Source organism: Megalobrama amblycephala, linkage group LG11, assembly GCF_018812025.1.
Source record: "Megalobrama amblycephala isolate DHTTF-2021 linkage group LG11, ASM1881202v1, whole genome shotgun sequence".
In the NCBI taxonomy this organism is placed as follows: Eukaryota; Metazoa; Chordata; class Actinopteri; order Cypriniformes; family Xenocyprididae; genus Megalobrama; species Megalobrama amblycephala.
This window is the reverse complement of record NC_063054.1, coordinates 10,755,053-10,780,482: the sequence shown is the minus strand read 5'-3', so window position 1 is coordinate 10,780,482 and position 25,430 is coordinate 10,755,053. Positions and strand designations below refer to the sequence as shown.

Here is a 25,430-nt window from a genome sequence, read left to right as displayed (position 1 = left end):
AAAAAAACTGCCATCAACTATGTCAACTATGCCACTATATGCAGTTGGGAGGGGGAAATCGATACAGAATAGTATTGTGATATTTTGCATGGGGACATTGTATCGATACACAGCCACCAAACTTTTTAGGGCCTGAATTCTGGCTCGTTATTGTGAGTATTGTGCATAATTTTACCATAAGCTCCAAACGTATGGTAAAAATTAAGGGTGCAACGGTTTGTATCACGCTTTTAGAGTCGCGGTTTCGGTACGGTTTGGTATGCGCTATGTTTCGTATAATAGGACAATTGTCAAATGAAAATAAAGCGAATAAAGAAACAGCACAAATAAATACATGAGAGCTAAGTAAATGACTGGTCATAGAGCATTCGGCACATCATTGAACATTTGTTTATAGTGACTGTTTTGTCCATGTTCTTTTGATCATTGCTGTTGTAACGTATTAAGAAACCAGAATGCATATCCATCGACTGAAACATACATTAGCCGAATCCATGTTGTTATCAACAAACCATATTATAGATGCGTCATTAGGTTTCGGGATGAACCGTGGTGCAAGCGCATGCCGAACCGTGGGTGGAGAACCGAACGGTTCGATATGAGAGGCTGAGGAAGGATAATTAAAACATCCTGAATCATCATTACATGATCCATTACGTTTACATACTGTTGGTTATACTAGATATACTATTTTGAAATCAAACTGTCTTGCGTTATTGTGAAGGTTATATTAGAACTAAAATATAGTCTAAGTTGTATGCTTTTAAGTATCTGTTAATGGCAAATTTATGTATCTTCCTAAAACAACATATTTAAATATGATTTATCACATACAGTACAGTCCAAAAGTTTGGAACCACTAAGATTTTTAATGTTTTTAAAAGAAGTTTCGTCTGCTCACCAAGGCTACATTTATTTAATTAAAAATACAGTAAAAACAGTAATATTGTGAAATATTATTACAATTTAAAATAACTGTGTACTATTTAAATATATTTGACAAAGTAATTTATTCCTGTGATGCAAAGCTGAATTTTCAGCATCGTTACTCCAGTCTTCAGAGTCACATGATCCTTCAGAAATCATTCTAATATGCTGATTTGCTGCTCAATAAACATTTATGATTATTTTCAATGTTGAAAACAGTTGTGTACTTTTTTTTTCAGGATTCCTTGATGAATAGAAAGTTCAAAAGAACAGCATTTATCTGAAATACAAAGCTTCTGTAGCATTATACACTACCGTTCAAAAGTTTGGGGTCAGTAAGAATTTTTATTTTTATTTTTTTGAAAAGAAATGAAAGAAATGAATACTTTTATTCAGCAAGGATGCATTAAATCAATCAAAAGTGGCAGTAAAGACATTTATAATGTTACAAAAGATTAGATTTCACATAAACACTGTTCTTTTGAACTTTCTATTCATCAAATAATCCTAAAAAAAAATATTGTACACAAATATTTTGTACAATTGTACACATTAAATGTTTCTTGAGCAGCAGATCAGCATATTAGAATGATTTCTGAAGGATCATGTGACACTGAAGACTGGAGTAATGATGCTGAAAATTCAGCTTTGCCATCACAGGAATAAATTAATTTGTGAAATATATTCAAATAGAAAACAGTTATTTTAAATTGTAATAATATTTCACAATATTACTGTTTTTTACTGTATTTTTAATTAAATAAATGTAGCCTTGGTGAGCAGACGAAACTTCTTTTAAAAATCTTAGTGGTTCCAAACTTTTGGACTGTACTGTACTTCATAACTGAAAAGGAGCATAAAGAATAGTGTAACCTTTAACTTGTTCATTAGGGTGCTAGTAAGGTTGTTCTTTGCAAAACCGCTTAAAACAATATTTATTGTAAAAAGGAACTACATTGAACTGAGCGTCAAACATTGAAATGTGCAAACATTTTATTTGACAACTGGGTCACACTTTATATTAAGTGTCTTTAACTTCTGTATGTACTTTCATCAAAAAAAAAATTTAGTTACAATGTACTTATTGTGTTCATGTACTGCAAAACACTTTTGCTGCTATTGTTGTGTGAGAGAGGAAAGCTTAGGGACAGGTTTCGTGGTATGGTTAGGTTTAAGGGTGTGTTAAGGTGTAACACAAGAGTCAACAGTTGCAAAAACCCATTCAAAAAAACCCATAGACTTTAGTGCGATCGATCCAGAAGTCCTAAAATGCTAACTCGCTTCCGGGCGAGTGAGGTACTCTATAGGGATCATTTTGAGAATGGTATCGTCTGTACATGGAAAACTGAAAAGGAAAACATATCCGTTTTAAGCATATCTTTGTCATGTAAACGTACCCTAAAATGGACAACTTTTTATGCGTTGGCCGTTCATTTACATGACAAAGGTGTTTTTCTGATCAAAGAGTTTTTTGAAAACTCTACCGTTATTGTCTCTGTATAAACTACAAAAACGCCAATCTGTGAAAAATGTGATGGTGTAGTGACAAATTGGGTTCCCCCCCCCCCAAAATCTATTAACAGTTAATCAAGTGTAATAAATTATGTTCAACTGGTTTTATTATTGCACTCATTTGATTTCTTATGCATTTGTAACCTATAAGTGTATTTTACTTAGGATAATCATTAAAGGGTTAGTTCACCCAAAAATGAAAATTCTGTCATTTATTACTCACCCTTATGCCGTTCCGCACCCGTAAGACCTTCGTTAATCTTCAGAACACAAATTAAGATATTTTTGTTGAAATCCAATGGCTCAATGAGGCCTGCATTGCCAGCAATGACATTTCCTCTCTCAAGATCCATTAATGTACTAAAAACATATTTAAATCAGTTCATGTGAGTACAGTGGTTCAATATTAATATTATAAAGTGACAAGAATATTTTTGGTGTTCCAAAAAAAAAATAAAAAATAACGACTTAGTGATGGCCAATTTCAAAACACTGCTTCATGAAGCATCGGAGCATAAATGAATCAGTGTGTCGAATCATGATTCAGATCGCGTGTCAAACCGCCAGACTGCAGAAATCACGTGACTTTGGCGCTCCGAACAGCAGATTCGATACACTGATTAATTTATGCTCCGATGCTTCCTGAAGCAGTGTTTTGAAATTGGCCATCACTAAATAACTCGCTATTTTGTTTTTTTGTTTTTTGGCGCACCAAAAATATTCTCGTCACTTTCTAATATTAATATTGAACCACTGTACTCACATGAACCGATTTAAATATGTTTTTAGTAAGTGTTAGTGTTTAACAAAGGTCTTACGGGTGTGGAACATCATGAGGGCAAGTAATAAATGACAGAATTTTCATTTTTGTGTGAACTAACCCTTTAACTGACAGTTTGGGGAGACCAAATTTTGATGGAGGACCCAATTTGTCATGAAAACGGCATGCACATGCGTATTACGTGTTTAGTCGTGCACATTTGGCACGAGCGCTCTGTAAAAGTCATCTTTTTTTACAAAGTGACATCGCCAACTACTGACCTGGCATGCATATTGCATAAAACACCACTTGCTTGAACCAAAACAATGGAAGAGCAGAAGAATGTGGCCCTTGTGAAATGCCAAGTGAAGTCACACACAGTACGGTATCTTTTTGCAGCAACCCCCACATTATTAATTGATTCTTCTAGACTAGAGACATTTACATGCTATCATAATAGCAATCCTTAAAGACGTTACTGGTATGTAATAGTCTGACAATGACTTCAGAGAGTTGATTTAGTGCTGCAGGATGTTTATAGTTGACGTTACATAATCTGCATACAAATTACATTCCAGATGGAAAGCGCCTCAGGAAACAACCCACTTCAAGTGCTGTTTTGTTGCTAAACTATGCAGCGTTTTGAACGAATCTTTTAAGCGATCAAATCTTTCTTTGTTCAGTGCATTGCACTCTTTTAAAGCGTGTCGAGTGACTGTCTTCAGCGTTCAAAAGCTTGGACCTGTGCGAACACACCCCCTTCAGTCCCAGTTCTTCAAGCAGCTGGATGAAACGTCTCCTCCGTGCCTTGGTATGTCGTACGTATTCGTTCATCGTAAGACAAAATGGATGAAAAAAGAAATCTTGTTGTCATTTGTGGGGAAAACAAACGTTTATGATGGTGAAACTAGTGGCGCGCGCCTTCGAAACACTGCTTCATGAAGCTTTTACAAAGCTGTTTGTTTCGAAATTGGTTTGTAAACTATGTCATTATACATTTTTAAAGTCTTTGTAAGCTTTCCTTTCACTTAATTTTGACTAGCAGCAGGTGGACCGCTCCGACACAGTGAATCATTTGCCGAATCAATTGATTCACTTATCGCCGTAATCTTGAGATTCGCTGAACAAATCAGTGAATGAATCTTTTTAGTGAACTGATTCAAAAGATTCGAGTCTCTGTGATGAATCAAAAACCACGCTCTTCCTCCTCACTGGCATATGTTTATCAAAACAAAGCCACTTCTGTTGCGGACACAAGTCTGTGACCTCAGACAGCAGTCTGCCGTGACCCTTGCTCCCGTTATCACGGATTGAATCTTTTAGGACCGAGTTTTGTCGGAGCTTTCCAGGATAGCCGCGTCTGTCACCTGTTTATCACCTGCTCGACCCCACCCATTCTACAGGTAACCATCGCGAGATTTCACTGACGGGTTTCGGTCAAAATCCCGTGTCTGTGGGAAAGGTAAAGTTTGGATTTGGAAAACCAAAACAAATGTGATCTGCGCCCTATACGCAAGTAAGTTGTCTGTGTACGTTGTGTTTACAAACATTCTTTGGTATATTTATTAAGAAGAAACGAAAGTGTAATGTTGTTCTCGTTGGCATCGACTGAAACAAGACAGGTGAAACTTACCGATACTGAAGAGTAACGTTAGTTTGCTTTGCGTTGAGGCAGAAAGCTTAAACTTCTTAAGGTAAAAGAACGGTTGTGATTATGATTTGATCGACAGGCTTCCGTTTTTTAAAATGCAATGTATTTTACTGGGAAAAATATTGATGTATAATATAAATATAGAGATTTTACTCTAAATTCAGAGTCCACGGTCACCTGGATGTTATGGTGAGTCCGTGCACAGATAAATCAGTCACTTTATGAGCTATAAAACTGTATATAATTAATATATATGTAAATAATATGTAAGTATATTGAGATATAAGTATAGTGTCTTGGTTCCCTCAAAGTCTGTCTGGGGCCCCTGGTTCTATAAAACTTGAAAACCTCTGCTATAAACACTTAATACACCAAAACATCTTTCCCTCGTGAAGCAATGAGCCAGCCGTCCAGAAACCAGCGTGCGCAGAGAGAGAGAAATGGGGGAAACTATAGTGGGAAGAGAGACAGAGAGCACCGCAGCCGACGGGACAGTCCTAGTGACCGACGGTCAGGCAGTGAGAGGTGAGACGACATACTACCTGTTCAAACAAACAGCAACTTATATATTTACACCAAAAGAAAAGGAAGTCATTTTTTGCTTTGTACATCATGTATACTACTGTATATCTGACCCAGGTCTTCCAGCCAGCTTCCGTACTACCCCAGAGATTCTCAGAGACCCGCGAGGAGCGCTCCTCGAGAGGAACACCGGGAGTCAAAGTGCTCTTACATCTGTTCAAGGACAGGTAGGCATTCACAGTCGGCCATAACTGTGGATGGGAGGCAAATGTTGCAGTATGTGTGTTTGAATGCATCCAGTGCATCCAAACAACTGCGTCAGAGTCTAAACCTGTTTCAGGTGATTCTCTGAATTTGGGTGTCAATTCTCATGATTTTTTTGATCTCACACAGATCTGGTTTTACTCTAGCTCAAGCCACACCTTCTGACGTGACACAATGAATTTATCCCTTTCCTCCTCTCAGCTGGTCTAACCGGTTTAGCTCTTTAAAGCTTGTTGATGGCAATCTTTCATTTACAAAACTTGTTTTTTATCTAGCAGACATATGTAACATTTTTCCTCACTCTTGTTTAAACAAACACATGCACCAGGTATGGCATGTATTTCAATGTTTATGTGAACTCAGAGTCTCAGAGTGTTATAAAATTGTATTATTTTTAAAAAGATATATTAATCATATTTTTGTTGTTCACTTGATATTATGTTAGTAGGTGACTTTTATAGAGCAACACTGCCCGAACGGAAGTATATTTCCATTAATTTTTCCCCAAAAAAGTCTTCTTTCCAGAGTTTTTAAGCCATGAACCAAGCCAATCAACTACAAAGTGAATCATAACAGCACAAACTTTGATTTGAAGCAAAAAAGATTTTGAAAATCGGACAAAAAGACAAACGTGCAAGACTGCATACTTAAAAACGAACATGATTGTCCAACACAATTTTCGAAGGCCCCTCATAAAAATTAAAATACAGAACAGAATTTCTGAGAAGGAAAAAAAAAAAAAATTTCATAAAAATACTTTTTTTTATTAATACATTTTGTTGTTTTTAAGAATTAATTAATTAGACTTTTTGATTATTAAAATGTAATTTAAGCATTAAAATGGAAAACAGAACACTGAATTTGAACAGAATTTGGTAAAAATAAAATTTGGGGAAATGAATAAAACGGATATCATAGGGCCCTAAAAAATGTATTTTTTTTTCTTAAACTTTTAATAAGTTGTTGGTAAATTAGATAAGTTTCATTATTTCCATTAATTATACATACTAAAATTTGATTTAACCATTAAAATGGAGTCCAAAAAAATAAAATAAAATAAAAACGGAATTCAGGAAAAATTAAAATGGATTTTATAGGGCCCTATAGTCTCTACCAGCCGTTCGTTGTAGTCCTTTAAAAAGTGATTTCTGTAAAAGAAAACATCTCCCTTTGCATTGAACTGTGAGCGTTGTAACTTTGTAGATGTTGTTTATGCTCAAACAGCAACATTACACACTAACTAAAGTTAAAAAAGTGAAATCATAATCAAGGACCTTATTTTTGATGAAATCCAAGATGCTTCTGAACCACACATAGGCAGCAACATCATTGCAAGGCCCAGAAAGGCAGTAAAGACAACATTAAAATAGTCCATTTGTCCATGTCCACTGTATCTACAACGTAAACAGTGTTGGAGACTGACAGGGAAGAGATGAAAATGTTGAATAAAGTTGTTTTGTTTTTGTGCAGAAATAACATTAAGGTTGACCCACTGTAGTCACATGGACTATTTTAATGAAGTCTTTACCTCCTTTCTGGGCCTTGAAAGGTGCAATGACGTTGCTGCCTATGTGTGGTTCAGAAACCACAGATTTCATCAAAAAATATCTTAATTTGTCTTCTGAAGATGAACGAAGGTCTTACGAGTGTGGATAATTAATGACAGAAATTTCATTTTTGGGTAAACTAACACTTTAATGTTTATAATACTGCTTTTACTATTTTTCTCACACAGTGTAAATATGTACTTGAAAACATATAGCTGCATTTCTTTTTGGGAAGAGGGTTCCTCACAAGACGATCATCATATTTTAGCCATTAAAAAGTAAAAAAAAAAAAAAACCTGTGCTCTAAACTATATTGCAGTTTCTTATGCAGTTGCATGTGTTTCTGTGTGTGTTTCAGGTATCGTGTTGATATGTACCGTCCTGACCAATGCGTTGGTGCTCATCTGCATTGTGGCTGCTCACATGTCGCAGATGGGAATGTCTGCAATGGGTATGGGCGGCACAAGCTTTATTGACACCATCACTCCTTTTGAGGGGACGGAGCTGCAGAAGGTGCGTGAGCTTGACATGCAGTACGGACAAATGAGAGCACCTCTAGTCTATGGAGGCGTGGCGTTCAGCCTCACATTTGGTATACTTTCACTCCTGTTCGTAGTGTCCGGCAGCAAACCCGCCCACATACTTCCACGGAAGCTTCTGATTGGACAGTTTGCATTCCTGATCATTGGTGCAGTGGGTTATGTGGTTGCTGTAGGTTTGTACTTGCATTTCGTGATCTACGTGAACTCAACCGACATGTGCCGTCAACGTGAACGACTGTACGCTCGTAATGGATATACCTGGATGAACTGTAGCGTAAATGGGGGAGATGCATCCGTCGCACTATTTGGAATCATAACCGCAATTCTGTATGCTGTTGGCGCCTTTTTAACGGGGAAAACAATCCAGGATGTCCGAAATTACTTTAAGGAGCGTGACCGCTACAAAGCCGAACGAAGAGAACAAACCAGAGATCTCCAAGAAAGAACTCTTAATCCTGACATTTATGTCTGAGTTGTGCTACAAAATATGTGGACTTAAACCTTCTCGACTGGATGTACATAAACTGGTTTTAATTCCTTTTTCTTTTTTCCTTTTTGTTTTTTACATTTTTTTTTTTTTTTTACATTTTTTACCAAGAAATCTGTTTTTAGAATTTTTATTAGAGTTGAATTAGTTTTATTTTATTTAGTATAAATACTGCATAAAATGTAGCTGTGGCTTTTTGCCTCATGAATAAAAAAATGTATCAAAATAAGTGAATACAAAAATATCTGTATTATTAATATCTGTATTAAATGTATGCACTGTTTTAATGAAAAAGTTCAACCAATAGATATTAGTAGAATTACGTAATTTTTAGACATGAAATTTGGCATTGATTATTGAGTTATGCTGAGCATTTTAAAGGGTTAGTTCATCCAAAAAATGATTTACTCACCCTGATGTTGTTCCAATCCAGAATTACAAAAGATGTTTTGAAGACTGTTCAGTGGTTTGTTTTGGATACCATTGACTTCTATTGGTAAAATAGAAGGTAAAATATAGCTGCGAGCAGCAAATATTGGGGTTCAAGCACTTGTGTAAAAAGTTATGATGTTTTCTTTAGCAAGCATACAACCATTTACATTTGAAATGGAAAAGACAATTTACAGCCAATAACAGCAATTTACTAATGAAATACATGAACAGTTCAATTGACAGCTGCGGTCCTAGAGGCAAAGTTGTTCAGAATGAGGAGCTCTACCATGCGTTATGAATGCTGTGGGCCAGTGCGATTAAATTGCGTGATATCTGATCCTTTAGGCACATGAAAAATGTGATTCTTTAGAATATCTCACAGGCATTTAGGGCCGGGAGCCAAACAGGCCCAGTGAGTTTCGTTCCGATCGGCCTCCATTAATCTTGTCAGGTGCTCAGATTTCATTGTCCGCCAGATGCATTTTTAGAGATGAGCCAATGTCCTCTAAGGCAGTCTTGGCACCTGAGGCACTGAATGGCAATTTTCAGGTCAATCAGACTTTGAGTTGTCTAGTTATAGCCATTTTTATGTTTTTTTTCCATTTTATAGTGCCACCAAGTGGCCCAGTCACTGCATCGCTTTTCATGCAACCACAGAATGAGCTCTTGTGTGCCGAGTTTAGTGAAAATATCTCATTCTGTTGACCAGCTATAGCCATTTTAGTAAAACTGGCTCGGCGCACTTCAAACGTTTTGGCGCCCCTTAGAGACCGTGAACTGAAATGTCAACTTTTTTGATAATTATTGACAATCAGACTCCAGAGAAGTTTTAGTTCCGATCGGGCCAAAAACCTCGGATTAGTTCTCAAAAGTAGGTTTTTCAAAAAAATCTAAAATACCCCCAAAAATTTGCCAGTGTGATGATCAAATCCGAGGCGTTTGAGCATCTTGAGCCAAGGATTCCAGTTATATAAGACACTCGAGCCTACGCCTAATGGAGTTATGAGCGATTTTGTACTTTTCACAGGTCTGTCTGATCAGTTTTAGATGAGAATGCTGATCCCTGGGAAATCTAATATTCACAATAGGGTTTCGGAGCTACGTGCTTGAACCCCTAAAAAAACAGAGATTTCTCAAAATATCTTCTTTTATGTTCCAAAGAAGAAAGAAAGGTTTTAGAATGACATGAGTGAAAATAAATGATTTTAGGTGAACTGTCCCTTTAAGCTTATTGATTATCTATGGCTGATTGTCCAGTAGGGGGCAGCAGAAACACTTGCAATTCTGGCCCCGTCAGTCTGACCTCACACTATGACCTTAAATAGCATTACAGCTGAATATGACTTTAGCATTCATGATACATTCTTTTTTTCCAACTGTGACAAATGTAATATTTTTCTAGATGTTATTAAAAATTATTTTTAAGATTCCTTATGGATATTAAGTTGTTTGGAATTAAACGGTAGATGTATTTATTAGCAATAACTGCAAGAACCTCAAATTTTTCAGCAGTACTAGAAATAAATTTGCGTTTAGAGCTGTTTTCAGTTTGTGACTGACAGTCATGATCACGCAGCTCTAGATACAGCAGGAATGTAGAATGCATATGCTGGTAATGTTTAACCTTTATGACCCGGTTACAGTCAATGCATGGAAGAAAAAGTATGTGGGCTCACATAATTTCAATTATTCAGAAATCAGTGGATTATTATGATAATTTGTATTTTATGATGCAGTCTGTTTCATATCAGGTCTAGCCTTTCCAGTATGCAAAGAAAAAAAAGAAGTGTCCATTATTACTACATCATATGTCCATTGTGACTCAGGACTTTTTCTTTGTAAAAGGGAGGTGTGTTTCCCTTGGTAGTGTTTCTTTACTCATGCTTGCCACACAACAAGTGCTGACAACGGATGAACACACGCACATACACCACAACGGCCAAAGTACATTTGAGCTCGGACCAGACAAAGCCTTTCGCTGCCTTTCTTTTCTCTTTTCGTATTCGTAGACGCAGAAGATTACTGAGAGGAGATTTCATTTTCAGCTAGACAGAAGGGTGAGTTCTTTCAACCGTTTTTCTATATTTCTAATACAGCACTCAGGTGAGCGATAATTTGTGTTTTGTTTCTTGTTCTTTACGGATCTCGTAGGAGGTTGAAGGTTAAACAGGTTAAGGATTAAACATACTGTAGATAAGTGACCAGACGCACGTATGGGTGGAGCACGTGGTGTAGGTGTGCACTGCTGAAAGTGAAGGTGCATGAACTTTAAGAAATCTGATCTGCTGTGAACAGGGAACAAGGTGAGCAGATCTATTGTGTTATACACAATCTAAAGTTATATTATTCTCCATATTGCAATAAATGGACCAAAAAAACCCTTTGCTTAAAGTGGAGGATGGGTATGTTCAGAAGCAGGTATTTATACTGAGACGTAAATAGAAGCGAAGTCATTGTGAAGTCCTCTCTGTCTCTTTAATGTGTTGTCAATAGGTGTGTCCACTTTGTGTCAGGTCAACTCAAAAGAAATGGTCTGATTGGCTAATTTTGGATCTGTTTTGCCTCTCCACCATCACATGACAGGGGTCAGACAATGACATTTAAGAGACTCACTGGCTGTCATGTGTTTATGGCTGTGTAGTCTTGTGAACTACATGTGTTAGGGGTTTGGGGCAAAACGCTGATCCCATGTATTGTAACCTAAAGTGCAGTAGTTGTAGTATGAGTCAAAGAGTTATTTTCTTTATCTAGAGGAAGAGAGATACTGAATAAAAAGAATAGAGGAAGCATATTTGATGTGAAAGAGAGAATGTGTCCAAACAAAAGCAAAAGATTTATTTTAATCTCGTGACCCAGAGTCCTTGATGGGGGAACTGTGGCTGCTTAATCAGATTGTGGTTTCAGTTTCATTTATGCATGTATTTTTAAATGCTACTCTTCAAATATCCTTTCTGTACTCTGCCTTTCAAAAGTTTGGGGCCCTTAAGATTAAAACGTGACGAGACATTTACATTAAAAAAGCCATTTACATTGTAACAAATCTATTTAAAATAAATCTGGTTCTTTAAAACTTTTTTAATGATTAGAGAACACTGAAAATTTCTTAATAATACTAAGAAATGTTTGTTGAGCAGTAAATCAATGTATTAGAATGATTTCTGAAGGATCATGTGACACTGAAGACACTGAAAATTCAACTTTGCATCACAGAAATAACTTTTAAAATTATATATTCAAATAGAAAAGTTAATTGAAATCTTAATAATGTTTTACAATATGACTGATTTTACTGTATTTTTGATCAAACAAATTCAGCCTTGATGAGAAGAAGAGACTTCTTTCAAAAACATTTTAAAAATCAACCCAAACTTTTGAACGGGTAGTTTATCATTTTTTGTCCTAACCAGATTTCCAAACTTAAACTATGAAAATCCATCATACAAATATTAGCTATTACATTTTAAAATATGAACTTTATTAAATTATTTGTCAAATTTGATATTTTATTTTATGATTATTATTATTATTATTATTATTATTATTATTATTATTGATTTGATATTTTATTTTATGAAAAACTGAGAAATGTGAGACCTGTGAAGAAAGCAAAGAATAATCAAGTTAAATATTACTTGAACAAGATAATTTTATTTCCAATAAGGCTTTGTCAAATTATATAAAATGAGATTAATTATTTGTATTTATTATGCCTGAAATGCTGGCTTTGATATCAAGCTTTGCAAGAAAAAGGATTTGATCATTTTATTAAGAATAACCATCAGTTTTTCCAGTTTTTCACTTCTCTTGTGATGCATTTACTGTATGCATGTAAATTGAGAAAACAAATTATTAATCATTTTCATATATTAAAAACTAGTGAGTGTGAAAAGTGTTAAGAGCGCAGAAAGTGCAGTTTAAAAATACACCCATCTAATCAAAGCAAACTGTATGTGAGATTAAAACATATAATGCGAATAAAGTCGTCATGTACAGGGGTTGGACAATGAAACTGACACTGGCCAAAATAGTGTTGGAGGTTTCATGCTTATATATGCCTATATAACACCCGGATTGTTGCTGCCCAGAGTGAAGCACAGTGGTGGATCAGTGATGGTTTGGGCTGCAATAGCTAAAAGTTAAAAAAGTTAATTGAAATCTTAAAGGTGCTAAAGAGGATCTTTTCGTCGACTGAGAAACCAAAGACCGTTACTGAGTTTTTGAAATGAGCGCATGCGTAAGAACAACCCCCCACCTTCACAGCTCATTTCAAGGGAACGCCTCCCAAAACTCGTGCACGAGTATTGGAACACGAGTGTTTACCACCGGCATTCGCTGTGTCGTGTTAGTGGATTCATTATGTCGGACTCACCGCAGGTAACTCATAATCTGCAGTTGTTACTCCTGTCTCCTGACAAAAACATTGCATGCGGCGCCTGTGGAGTGTGGAAAGTTACTGGAGCGCGCAGCCGCGCACGTCTCTCACAAGGAACGTCATGGCAGTGATTGACAAGCCAGAGGGCCAATCGTTTATGCAATGATCGTGTAAACGATTGGCTGATGTTTTTAAGGCCCTACCTCGTGCACAGATGATGTATTATTTATTATTATTATTCCTTTCAGTGCACCTAATAATAAATAGTCTTTTATCAGTTAGTAAAGACAGTTTCAAGTAATATTGCAAAAATGTATAAAACAAAACATCCTCTTTAGCACCTTTAATAATGTTTTACAATATGACTGATTTTACTGTATTTTTGATCAAACAAATTCAGCCTTGATGAGAAGAAGTAACTTCTTTTTTAAAAAACATTTAAAAAAATCTTCCCAAACTTTTGAACGGGTAGTTTATCATTTTTTGTCCTAACCAGATTTCCAAACTTAAACTATGAAAATCCATCATACAAATATTAGCTATTACATTTTAAAATATGAACTTTATTAAATTATTTGTCACATTTGATATTTTATTTTATGAAAAACAGCAACAGTGAAATGTGAGACCTGTGAAGAAAGCAAAGAAAAATCAAGTTAAATATTACTTGAACAAGAAGATATTTTTATTTCCAATCAGGCTTTATCAAATTATGTAAAAAGAGATTCATTCTTTGTATTTATTATGCCTGAAATGCTAGCTTTGATATCAAGCTTTGCAAGAAAAAGGGGTTGACCATTTTATTAAGAAAGTTATGACAATATTATTTTCACCATCAGTTTTTCCACTACAGAAGACTTCTCTTGTGATGCATTTACTGTATGCATGTAAATTGAGAGAACAAATTATTAATCATTTTCATATATTAAAAACTAGTGAGTGTGAAAAGTGTTAAGAGAAAAATACACCCATCTAATCAAAGCATGTGTTTTTAACTGTATGTGAGATTAAAACATGTAATGTAAATAAAGTCATCATGTACAGGGGTTGGACAATGAAACTGACACTGGCCAAAATAGTGTTGGAGGTTTCACACCTATATTTGTATATATGCATGTATATGTATATATATCTATATATATATATATATATATATTACTGTCTTTCCCACACACTGGCTTAACACCCAGATTGTTGCTGCCCAGAGTGAAGCACAGTGGTGGATCAGTGATGGTTTGGGCTGCAATATCATGGCATTCCCTTCTGTGCTTGATGGGTGCGTCACTATTAAGGAATACCGAACCATTCTGGAGGACCATGTGCAACCTCATGGATCAAACATTGTACCCTGAAGGTGGTGCCATGTGTCAACACGATAATGCACCAATAACCACAGCAAGACTTGTGACAGAATGGTTTGATGAACATGAAAGTAAGTGGGCTACACAGATAAAAGTCAGAAAACATTTTCCTCCACCAGCATCACATAGTGACCTGAACACTGTTCTGGAAGAGGAATGGCTCAAAATCCCTATGAAGGACTTGTATCTGTCATTCCCAAGATAAATTGATGTTGTATTGGCCTTAAAAGGAGGCCCTACACCATACTAATAAATTACTGTGGTCTAAATCCAGGTGTTTCAGTTTCATTTTCCAACCCCTGTATGTCAGAACCGACAGCATTTAAACTTGAAGATTTATATGCAACTTAAATTATGCAAAAAGTCCTGCATGTCCAAGGGCTTGACAAAGCACTACTGTTACTGTCTTTTGCCTGTAGTTCCAACCAGTGTTGTTCTTCCATGGATCCTTGCAGATTTGCTCATCCCTACATGCCAAACAAATGCTTGTAAAGAGTCCTGCACATTAAATAATTAGTTCACTATCAAATTAAATTTTCCTGATAATTTACTCACCCCCATGTCATCCAAGATGTTCATGTCTTTCTTTCTTCAGTCGAAAAGAAATGAAGGTTTTTGATGAAAACATTCCAGGATTATTCTCCTTATAGTGGACTTCAATGGCTTCAAAATGGTTGAAGGTCAAAATTACAGTTTCATTGCAGCTTCAAAGGGCTTTAAACGACACCAGACGAGGAATAAGGGTCTTATCTAGAGAAACGATCGGCCATTTTTGAAAAAAATACAACTGTATATGCTTTATAAAAACAAATGATCACCTTTGCACGTGCTTCCGTTTTCCTATAGTCTTCAAAAAGCTTACGCTGTACGTCCTATTCTTCCCTATTCTACTTAAGGAAAAAATGGAACTGGCACCGTGTTCGTTCCGTAAGTTGAATGCTCTGAAACTGTAGTTTTGACCTTCAACCGTTTGTAGGCCATTGAAGTCCATTATAAGGAGAAAAATCCTGGAATGTTTTCCTCAAAAACCTTAATTTCTTTTCCACTGAAGAAAGAAAGACATGAACATCTTGGATGACATGGAGGTGTGTAAATTATCGGGAAAATTTTATTTGAAAGTGAACTAATCCTTTAATGAACTGAAACCTCTTTCGTCCTCTCTGCAGATCTCCTCATATGAGGGAACACTACTGTGATGGCGGAGGAATCTGAATTTGACCTGAACTACATTACGGAGCGCATCATTAGCGTCACATTCCACCAGTCCTGCACAGAGCAGATGTACCAGCACAACCTGCGCAGAATCACGCAGATGCTGCAGTCCAAACATGCTGATCAATACATGGTGAGCAGGCAAGAAAAACAAACAAATCACATGACTGTGTCAGAGTGTTACTATTGGGGTCACATGGAACAAAACCTTTTTTTTCCTGCATGCAGGTCCTCAACTTATCCGAACACAGTGATGATCTCAGCAGGATGAATCACAGGGTAAAGTTAAACTGTGTCATGTGACTGTTGTAGATGTGTGATGGAATGTGCACTACCATTCAAAACTTTAGGGTCATTTTTTTCATTTTAAGGCTGCAATTATTTAAAAAAAAAAAAAATACAGTAATAACGGTAATATTGTGAAATATTATTACAAATTAAAATAAGTTTTCTATTTGAATATATTTTAAAATGTATTCCTGTGATCAAAGCAGAATTTTCAACATTATTACATTTCCAGTCTTCAGTGTCACATGATCCTTCAGAAATCATTCTAATATACTGACTTGGAGCTCAAGAAACATTTCATAGGACCTGTTTCCACCTGGTATTAAGATGCGTTTTGGTCGACAGGATTACGAGTGGATGACGCTAAATACAGGTGTAAATGGGGTGTAAGACATTTTGAGCTTGTCCACTTTCAACCACTTCCAGAGGAAGTCGAAAACGCATTCGACCGGATTGTTTTTGTAGTGTAAATGCTCATGTGGTCGAATGTGTTAGAACAGCCAGTAAAAACTAATTATGGGGAGCTAGCCAGATGGGATTTAAACTTTGTCCCCTGAAGACCCAAGTTTGGTTTGAAGACAAAAAACACATAAAAAGCACAATGTTCTTTCACCATTCCTGATTTCTAACACACACTCACCGTATTAGGCATGGTCTTGCGGCTGTCAGTTCAGAAACGAAAAGCCCCGGGTATGCTTTGTTTACCCAGCCTTTCAAAGTATACTTAATTTTATTCGTATATGTACACAGGCGTTCAACGCAGTTTTAAGCAGTATCTCGCCATGAGTTACAACCATGTAAACATCTTTCTTTCATGCTAGAGTTGTACAAATGAGGCTACTCTCTAACCTCTTCACACAATCTCTCGTCTATATAGGCCTCCATTGTCACTGTAGCTTGCATGCGTTCCAGTCTGTTCTGTTTATGCAGTTTTTCTTCAACTACCTTGTGAATCGATGCCCCCAGGGCACGTTTTTTGCAGTAACTAATTATTGCAAAAAAAAAAATCAAATGCGCCTGTGCGACCTGCGCGTACAAATGTGCGAAATTCGCAAACGCGTAAAAAGTGAATATACTTTGGGCTTAAGTTTTTCCGTCATCTTCATTTGCGTTCATATGTAAAGTGCGAGAGCTTATTTTGTCCAATAAATTGAAAGATCTGAAAAACCCTATATTTACCTGCCCATAGACCCTCCCCTCGAAGAAATCAGGGCAGAAGAGCAGTGGGCTACTTTAACACTGTTGCCATGGGTTGCAAATTTTACCAGGGGATCTCCTCCAAAAACATGGATTTTACCCCCCTGGAAAGCAATTTTTACCAGGGGAACCCCCTGAAATGCAATTGGGTGGGTTTTGTTGTGAAAACCTGACAACCCTGCAGAAGTAGACAAAAGAGACCAGTTGTAAACAAGGCCTTATCAACGCTGAAAACAGTTGTGCTGCATATTTATATATATAAATATATTAACTTTACTCTTTATTTATAAATATTACTTGTAAATAAGGAATGTTATAAATAAATTACATATAATTAATAATATATACAGTACAGTCCAAAAGTTTGGAACCACTAAGATTTTTAATGTTTTTAAAAGAAGTTTCGTCTGCTCACCAAGGCTACATTTATTTAATTAAAAATACAGTAAAAAACAGTAATATTGTGAAATATTATTACAATTTAAAATAACTGTTTTCTATTTGAATATATTTCACAAAGTAATTTATTCCTGTGATGCAAAGCTGAATTTTCAGCATCATTACTCCAGTCTTCAGTGTCACATGATCCTTCAGAAATCATTCTAATATGCTGATCTGCTGCTCAAGAAACTTTTAATGTGTACAATTGTACAAAATATTTGTGTACAATATTTTTTTTCAGGATTATTTGATGAATAGAAAGTTCAAAAGAACAGTGTTTATCTGAAATCTAATATTTTGTAACATTATAAATGTCTTTACTGCCACTTTTGATTGATTTAATGCATCCTTGCTGAATAAAAGTATTCATTTCTTTAATTTTTTTTCAAAAAAATAAAAATAAAAATTCTTACTGACCCCAAACTTTTGAACGGTAGTGTATAATGCTACAGAAGCTTTGTATTTCAGATAAATGCTGTTCTTTTGAACTTTCTATCTATAAAAAAAAAGTACACAACTGTTTTCAACATTGAAAATAATCATAAATGTTTATTGAGCAGCAGATCAGCATATTAGAATGATTTCTGAAGAATCATGTGACACTGAAGACTGGAGTAACGATGCTGAAAATTCAGCTCTGCATCACAGGAATAAATTACTTTGTCAAATATATTTAAATAGTACACAGTTATTTTAAATTGTAATAATATTTCACAATATTTCTGTTTTTTACTGTATTTTTAATTAAATAAATGTAGCCTTGGTGAGCAGACGAAACTTCTTTTAAAAACATTAAAAATCTTAGTGGTTCCAAACTTTTGGACTGTACTGTGTGTATATATATATATATATATATATATATATATATATATATATATATATATATATATATATATAAACAACTAATCCTTTTAATATGTGAATAAAATATTTATATAATATAAAAACTTTACAATTATATATAAATGAATATTTTAAATCATTTTTATATTTTATAAATTGTATATTTTTATAAATACATTAACTTTACTCTTATTTTATATATAAATATTACTTGTATAAGGAAATTAAAATATATAAAATATTAAGAAATTAAATATTAATATAAATTAATATTTTGTGTGTGTGTGTGTATATATATATATATACACACACACACACACACACACACACACACACACACACACACACACACACACACACACACACAATTTATAATTCATGTAATATTTATAAGATATGAATAAAATAGTAAATTACATATAAAATTTATAAATATATTTATAAATTTTATATAAATATATTAATTTCACACATACATATTTTTAAATTTTACTTGTAAATAAGAAATATTAATAAATAAAATATATGAATGAAATATGTGTGTGTGTGTGTGTGTGTATATATATATATATATATATATATATATATATATATATATATATATATTTTTTTTTTTTTTTTTTTTTTTTTTTTTCATTCAGGATTTTTTTGATGGAATAGAACAGCCTATATTTGAAAATGTGAAAATATTTGTATATTTATGTATATGTAATATTTAAATATTTGAAAATGTTTTTGAAATGTCTTTTATTGTCACTTTTGATCAATTTAATGCACCTTTGCTGAATAAATGTATAATTATAAAAGTATAAATTTCCTTTAAAAACAATCCTACTGACCCCAAAACTTTGAATGGTAGTATATGTGTAACTGTTGCCTCACATCTGATTGACAGGTGGTGGATTTGGGCTGGCCGGAGAGTCACGCTCCATCACTCCATCTGCTGTGCTCGCTGTGTAAAAACATGAACAACTGGCTGAGCGCACATCCTGAAAATGTGCTGCTGCTGCACTGCAAAGTGAGATGTGAAGTTATTTGCAGCTTATTCTCAGGTTAAAAGTCCATTATTTGTCTCTGGGACTCCTGTAGGGTCTCCTATAGGAATGTCACAGTTGGTTAACTTCTTCCTGTCTCTCTCATAGGGCAGCAAAGACAGGGTGGGTGTGGTAATATCCTCTTACATCCAACTATCTAATGTTTTCTCCAGGTACAACTTAAAAATTCATATCCTTTGTAACCAAGTCAAAATATCTTTAAAAAAGTCAATTGCCTTCTCAGAAAAGCTGCTTAAAGGAATAGTTCACCACAAAATGACAATCGTTGCTATTAGGATTTACTCTCCCTCATGTCTTTCCAAACCTGTATGATCTTCTGTATGATTATAATAAATGGCCACTGGAGCTTTCAAGATTTGAAAAACACACAAATGCACCATAAAAAGTAGTCCATATGGATTATGCACTATATTTCAAATCTTCTGAGTTCATATGCTAGCTCTGTATGAGAAACAGATTTAAGTCATTATTCACTGAAAATGTTGCCTCGGAGAGTTCATGAGCAATGTTTTTTACAATTTTTTTTTTTTCTGATATTAGTCTTAATATCATTTATAGTAACAGCTCCATTTTGCATCAGTCTAAAAATCTATATTTATATAAGCATTGTGAATTGATTTTGATTTTGAATTGCATTTTGTGGCATGTACTGTGTTAACTGAGTGCACAAGTGACAAACAAATGCATTTTATAGGTTTGTACATTAATTTGTGACCTGTTTCATATTCTCTTGCACCTAGTGAGGAACATGCATTAGATCTGTACTCCATGAAGAAGTTCTGCAGTGATAAAATGGTTAACCTCATGACCCCATCTCAGAAAAGGCAAGACTCATTTGTTTATGCATTAACTTTATTTTTTTTTTTTCCTTTTACACAGAAGGGGAGAGTTAGGTATGAAAGGAAATTAACAAGAACCATCTGATACACTTTACCCTACTGCTACTACTGGATATTAGGGAAAATGATTCATTAATTCACAATTCGCCAAATTATTTTTATCATTTAATGCCATCAAGTTTGTGGTCAGTAAAAAAAATTAAATTATAAAAAATATATATTTTATTTTATTTTATTTTAGAATTTAATAATTTTATTCTGCAAGGATGCATTAAATGTTACAAAAGATTTATATTTCAAATAAATGCTGTTCTTCTGATCTTTCTATTCAACAAAGAATCTTGAAAAATATGTATTACGGTTTCTGTAAATATATAAAAAGTCGCACAATGGTTTTCAATAATGTAAATAAGAAGAAGATTTTCTTATTAGAGTGATTTATGATTATTCTAATTATGAAATTCTAATTTTTGATCATTCAAATCAGGGTAACACTTTATTTTATTGTTACATGTAGTTACTATTTCTATAAATTGTGCATAATTACATGCAATTAACCTTACCAACGCCCTAATCCTATAGAAAGTACATCTAGTTAATTATTATTACTCAGTACTAATTACACTATTATGGTCACCTTAAAATAAAGTGTAGCCCAAATCATCATATTAAAATGAGGATCATGACGCTGAAGACTGGAGTTATGATGCTGAAAATTCAGCTTTACCAAAAATATATTCAAATGTATTACATAAAATTATAATAATTTTTCTCTTGGTGAGCATATAAGAGACTTCTTTTAAAAACATTAAAACATTTTACTGACCCCAAACTTTTGAAAGGTAGTATACTATATGGTCATGTGGAACATTTTGCACACTTTGCTAGATTAAGAGGGTGACACATGCCTCCAAATGATCCATCTCAACCCATTCTCCCCCTACTTTATATGCATTTTCATTGTGAAGAGGTGTTACAGATGAAATCTGTTGCTTTTCGTCTTGAAGCATACTGTGGTGTTGGTCATGCTATGGCTTTTGGTCACTCAGCAGTCTGTCATGAGTGAAGGTTTCACTCTGGAGAGCGGTTCAGGGTCACACATGAGAGGAAATCCCCCGATTGCATTCTGGATGTCCTGACATTATTCCCACTTCCCTTTTCTGTGAAACATCTTCATTTACACTTTTTATGTAATCCTAAAAGCCACCACCCGTCACCCCTCACGCAAGTGCAAACTGAGGAAGAGTTTTTACTCTACACTTCTTTCCCTGCTGTTTCGTGTATTATTGTTTTCCTCATGCTCTCCCATCTATATTGACTCTAGAAACACTTTTCAGTAAAATGAGTTATTGTAAAGCTTTTGAAATGGCAACATAAATATTCTGCTCTGATCTGTTGCTGGAACAACACAAAGAAGCTGTTTTTGGCAACACTGAAAAGAAGCTATTTATTCTCTTTGATAGTGTGGCGCACCCAGAATAACAGTATTTCATGGAGGAATGTTAAAGAGATAGTTCACCTGAAAAATGAAGATTCTGTCATCATTTACTCACCCTCATGTTGTTCCAAACCTGTATTGGTTTCTTTCTTCTGTTGAACACAAAAGAAGATATTTTAAAGATTGTTGGTAACCAGACATTTGACGGCACCCATTGACTTTAGTAGTATTTTTTTTTTCCTACTATGGAAGTCAGTGGCTATTGTCAAATGCCTGGTTACCCACATTCTTCAAAATGTCTTCTTTTGTGTTCAACAGAAGAAACAAACTCACACGGTTTGGAACAACATGAGGGTGAGTAAATGATGACAGAATTTTCATTTTAAGAAATGCGTTTTTTTTTTGTTTTTTGTCTCTCTTTCAGGTTTCAGAATCATTAAAGGATTAGTTCAGTTCAGAATTAAAATTTCCTGATAATTACCTCACCCCCATGACATCCAAGATGTTTGAGTCGAAAAGAAATGAAGGTTTTTGAGGAAAACATTCCAGGATTTTTCTCTATATAGTGGACTTCACTGGGGTTCAATGGGTTGAAGGTCCAAATGTCAGTTTCAGTGCAGCTTCAAAGATCTCTACATCACATTACATAATCATGTTGGAAAGGTCACGCGTAATGTAGGCGGAAGTACAGATCCAGTGTCTACAAAGCGAGCGTGCAAAGACTAAATCAAATGGCCTTTACCAAAAAAGATACAACAATGATGTCGGATGATTTTGAAGTTGGAGGAGAAAATGAGATGAGAGTTTTTCCACGGTACTTCCGCCTACGTCGTGGCGCATCACAGAGCAGTGCAAGATGAGCATTTGTGGTTAAAAAGAATAATATATATAATTTATAATAATTATAATATATAATATGTTTTTAAAGAAAATGACGCTAGATAAGACACTTATTCCTCATATGGGATCATGTACAGTAGTGCTGCAACGACGCGGCGACGTAATCGATTACGTCGACTACGAAAATACGTCGACGTGCGTGAAATGCGTCGACGCGTCACATTGTTTACATTCATCTCGCGTAATGGCGGCTTCTGCTCCTGGGAATGGAGAAAGTTCTATTCTATCACAAAAACCTAGACCACGATTATCAAAAGTATGGGAATACTTTAAACAGAGGCCAAATAAAATGGTCCTTTGTTCCCTTTGCAAAACCGAGATGGCGTACCGCGGCAGCACAACTGCGATGCACGAGCACTAGGGGTGTGACGCGAGATTAAAATGTGACGAGATTTCTCGTCGAGGTTAAAAGTAGTCTCTCGTGATATTGCCATGACAGAGTGTTAGGATGATTAGGAAAGAATATGCCACCGCTACGTTTACATTACGCCTCCACTGTTGTTTTGCTTTGTATTTAAATAAAAAAAACATTTAATTCAGTTGGTTAACGGTCGCCGCCGCTCCATATTTACAGAGTACGCGTCATCGTGAGAGTGAAAGTAAACGCGTGGGCGCATTCAAACGAGATTTCTGATGAATACAGTTATCTCTCAATATGAAAGCTATTTTAGGCTGGGCTGTGTAGTTGTAACCATCTCTTAGCTCTGTATCAAAGAAAAAATTGGTCTTATTTGCACTTTGAATATTGAGAGAGTGCGATTATGGTTGCACTTATTGTAAAGTGTTACCATCAAAATGAATAACAGTTTTCTCTTAATCTTATTAAACACAAACAATAAGGTTTCATTTGTTAACATTAGTTAATGCACTGTGAACTATCATGAACTAACAATGAATGACTATTTTTATTAACTAACATAAACAAAGATTAATAAATACTGTAGCAAAGATATTGCTCATTGTTAGTTGATGTTGGTTAATACATTAATGTTAATAAATGAGACCTTATTGTAAAGTGTTACCATTTTTATTTATACTGTTTTTATTTCTATGATCAGTTTGTGGAAAGGAGTTCAGTTAGGAGGTCAAAAGTTGTAGAAGCTCATAAATCACATGAGAAGTCAGTCAGTTGAAAAAAAAATGAATAAAAGTTGAAATATTATATTAGAAGTTGTACTTATAATTTTTTGTAAAGTTATCCAAAGGATTCATTAGCTAATCAAAAAAAAGAACACTAAATTAATAAAAAATATTTTAATAAAAATAATCGTTAGATTAGTCGACTAATCGAAAAAATAATCGTTAGATTAGTCGACAGAAAAAATAATCGTTAGTTGCAGCTCTAATGTACAGCCCTTTGAAGCTGCACTGAAACGGACATTTGGACCTTCAACCCGTTGAACCCCAGTGAAGTCCACTATATGGAGAAAAATCCTGGAATGTTTTCATCAAAAATCTTCATTTCTTTTTGACTGAAGAAAGAAATACATAAACGTCTTGGATGACATGGGGGTGTGGAAATTATCAGGAATACATCCCCTAAATTCCATTGTTTTAAAATGCTGATAATTGCCAAGACTGATGCTTTTTTGCTGTTTTATTTTTGGCTTCATCTAAAGTTGTGAGGCTTGATTTAGTATTGTCTGGTGTCAGTATGAGTGACTGAGGTGTTTGTGGATGGTCCAGGTATGTGCAGGTGTTTGGCAGGCTGCTTACCCACCAGATCCACATAAACCCTTCCCTGCTCTCCATCCACCGCATTAATATCCAACCCATTCCTGACTTCCACCCTACAGGTGAGGAAAACACCCATATACATCCAGTCATTTAAGTGAAAGTATTTTTAGTTTCCAAATAATTTCAGTATGTCACCCCATTTAATATCTCAATTATTATCTCTTGAATGATAATAGAGATCAAAAAGAATCTTGTTCTTGTCAAATTCTTCTCCTGAGAAAAATATACCTCAGTAATCTTAAGTATTAGTTCACCCAAAAAATGAAAATTCTGTCATCATTTACTCACCCTCAAGTTGTTCCAAATCTGTTCGAGTTTCTTTCTTCTGTTGAACAGATATTTGTATCTGTTGAAGATATTTTGAAGAATGACCCTGAGACATTTTTCAAAATATTTTCTTTTGTCTTCCACAGAAGAAAGTAAGTCATACAAATGATGAAAGAATTTTAATTTTTGGAAATTAAAGTTGTTTATTAAAATGAATGCAATATTCTTTTTTATTAATAATAATCATCAAATTAATTTAGGTTAATGTTTATTTTTAAATATTCTATTTTAAATATATTGTTAAATATAAAGTATTGTTCTTGTTAATTCATGTTTGTTCATAGATTAATTAACTAAGGTTTTTTATTTATTTATACAACTTGAAACGCTAAAAATCTATTAAGTTGTTTATGTAGAAATTAACATTAAACTTGGTTAATAAAGTATTTCTGTATCAGATTCTTCCAAAACCATTTTACAATAAGCTATATGACCTCCACAATGAATTTACAGTGTGTCAACTGTATTTAGTTTAATTCATTTTCACTGTTATTTCTCCAAGGACGTTGAAACATCTGAGACAAAGTTAAAACTTAATGACACAACTGAGATCTCTATTAGGTGAACTATTAAAAGAATGTAATGCAGTTTTTTCTCTGGGGTTGTTTGTTTTCAGTGTGTCAGCTGTTTATCAGAGTGTATCAAGGCACGCAGACAGTATACACATCAGGAGTGCAGTAAGACACTGGATATTACATATAAATACAATATAAAAAAGTAGATTTTGTAAAATGTGTATCATCATGTTTATCCATGTGATTAGCTACAGTATATTT

The 25,430-nt window shown here is 34.6% G+C and overlaps 2 protein-coding genes across 9 annotated transcripts in view; both read left to right on the top strand.

The window, feature by feature from the left end:
* Positions 1-3,704: 3,704 nt before the first annotated feature.
* Positions 3,705-8,456, top strand: si:ch211-191a24.4 (uncharacterized protein LOC100150331 homolog). Of its 5 annotated transcripts, none has more exons than XM_048208652.1 (4): positions 3,705-4,010; positions 5,246-5,375; positions 5,490-5,599; positions 7,542-8,456. In XM_048208652.1, exons 2-4 carry the CDS (start codon positions 5,248-5,250, stop codon positions 8,195-8,197), a joined length of 894 nt encoding a protein of 297 aa, XP_048064609.1. In that variant the 5' UTR covers positions 3,705-4,010; positions 5,246-5,247; the 3' UTR covers positions 8,198-8,456. The 5 variants fall into 5 exon arrangements, with proteins under 5 accessions (XP_048064609.1, XP_048064611.1, XP_048064608.1 ...); XM_048208654.1 differs by lacking the exon at positions 3,705-4,010 and adding an exon at positions 4,041-4,602; XM_048208651.1 differs by lacking the exon at positions 3,705-4,010 and adding an exon at positions 4,045-4,715.
* Positions 8,457-10,510: 2,054 nt separating this feature from the next.
* si:ch211-191a24.3 (tensin-3) overlaps positions 10,511-25,430 on the top strand; it is a 61,523-nt gene continuing 46,603 nt past the window's right edge. The window contains exons 1-9 of one of the 4 annotated variants that reach the window (XM_048208633.1): positions 10,511-10,701; positions 10,796-10,947; positions 15,544-15,722; positions 15,818-15,868; positions 19,254-19,376; positions 19,501-19,565; positions 20,154-20,237; positions 24,277-24,386; positions 25,271-25,331. In XM_048208633.1, coding sequence (XP_048064590.1) covers positions 15,573-15,722; positions 15,818-15,868; positions 19,254-19,376; positions 19,501-19,565; positions 20,154-20,237; positions 24,277-24,386; positions 25,271-25,331 — 644 coding nt within the window. In that variant the 5' untranslated portion in view covers positions 10,511-10,701; positions 10,796-10,947; positions 15,544-15,572. Of the gene's footprint in view, positions 10,702-10,795; positions 10,948-15,543; positions 15,723-15,817; positions 15,869-19,253; positions 19,377-19,500; positions 19,566-20,153; positions 20,238-22,781; positions 22,847-24,276; positions 24,387-25,270; positions 25,332-25,430 lie in introns of those variants that run through there. The other 3 variants (XM_048208634.1, XM_048208635.1, XM_048208636.1) reach the window with 3 other exon arrangements.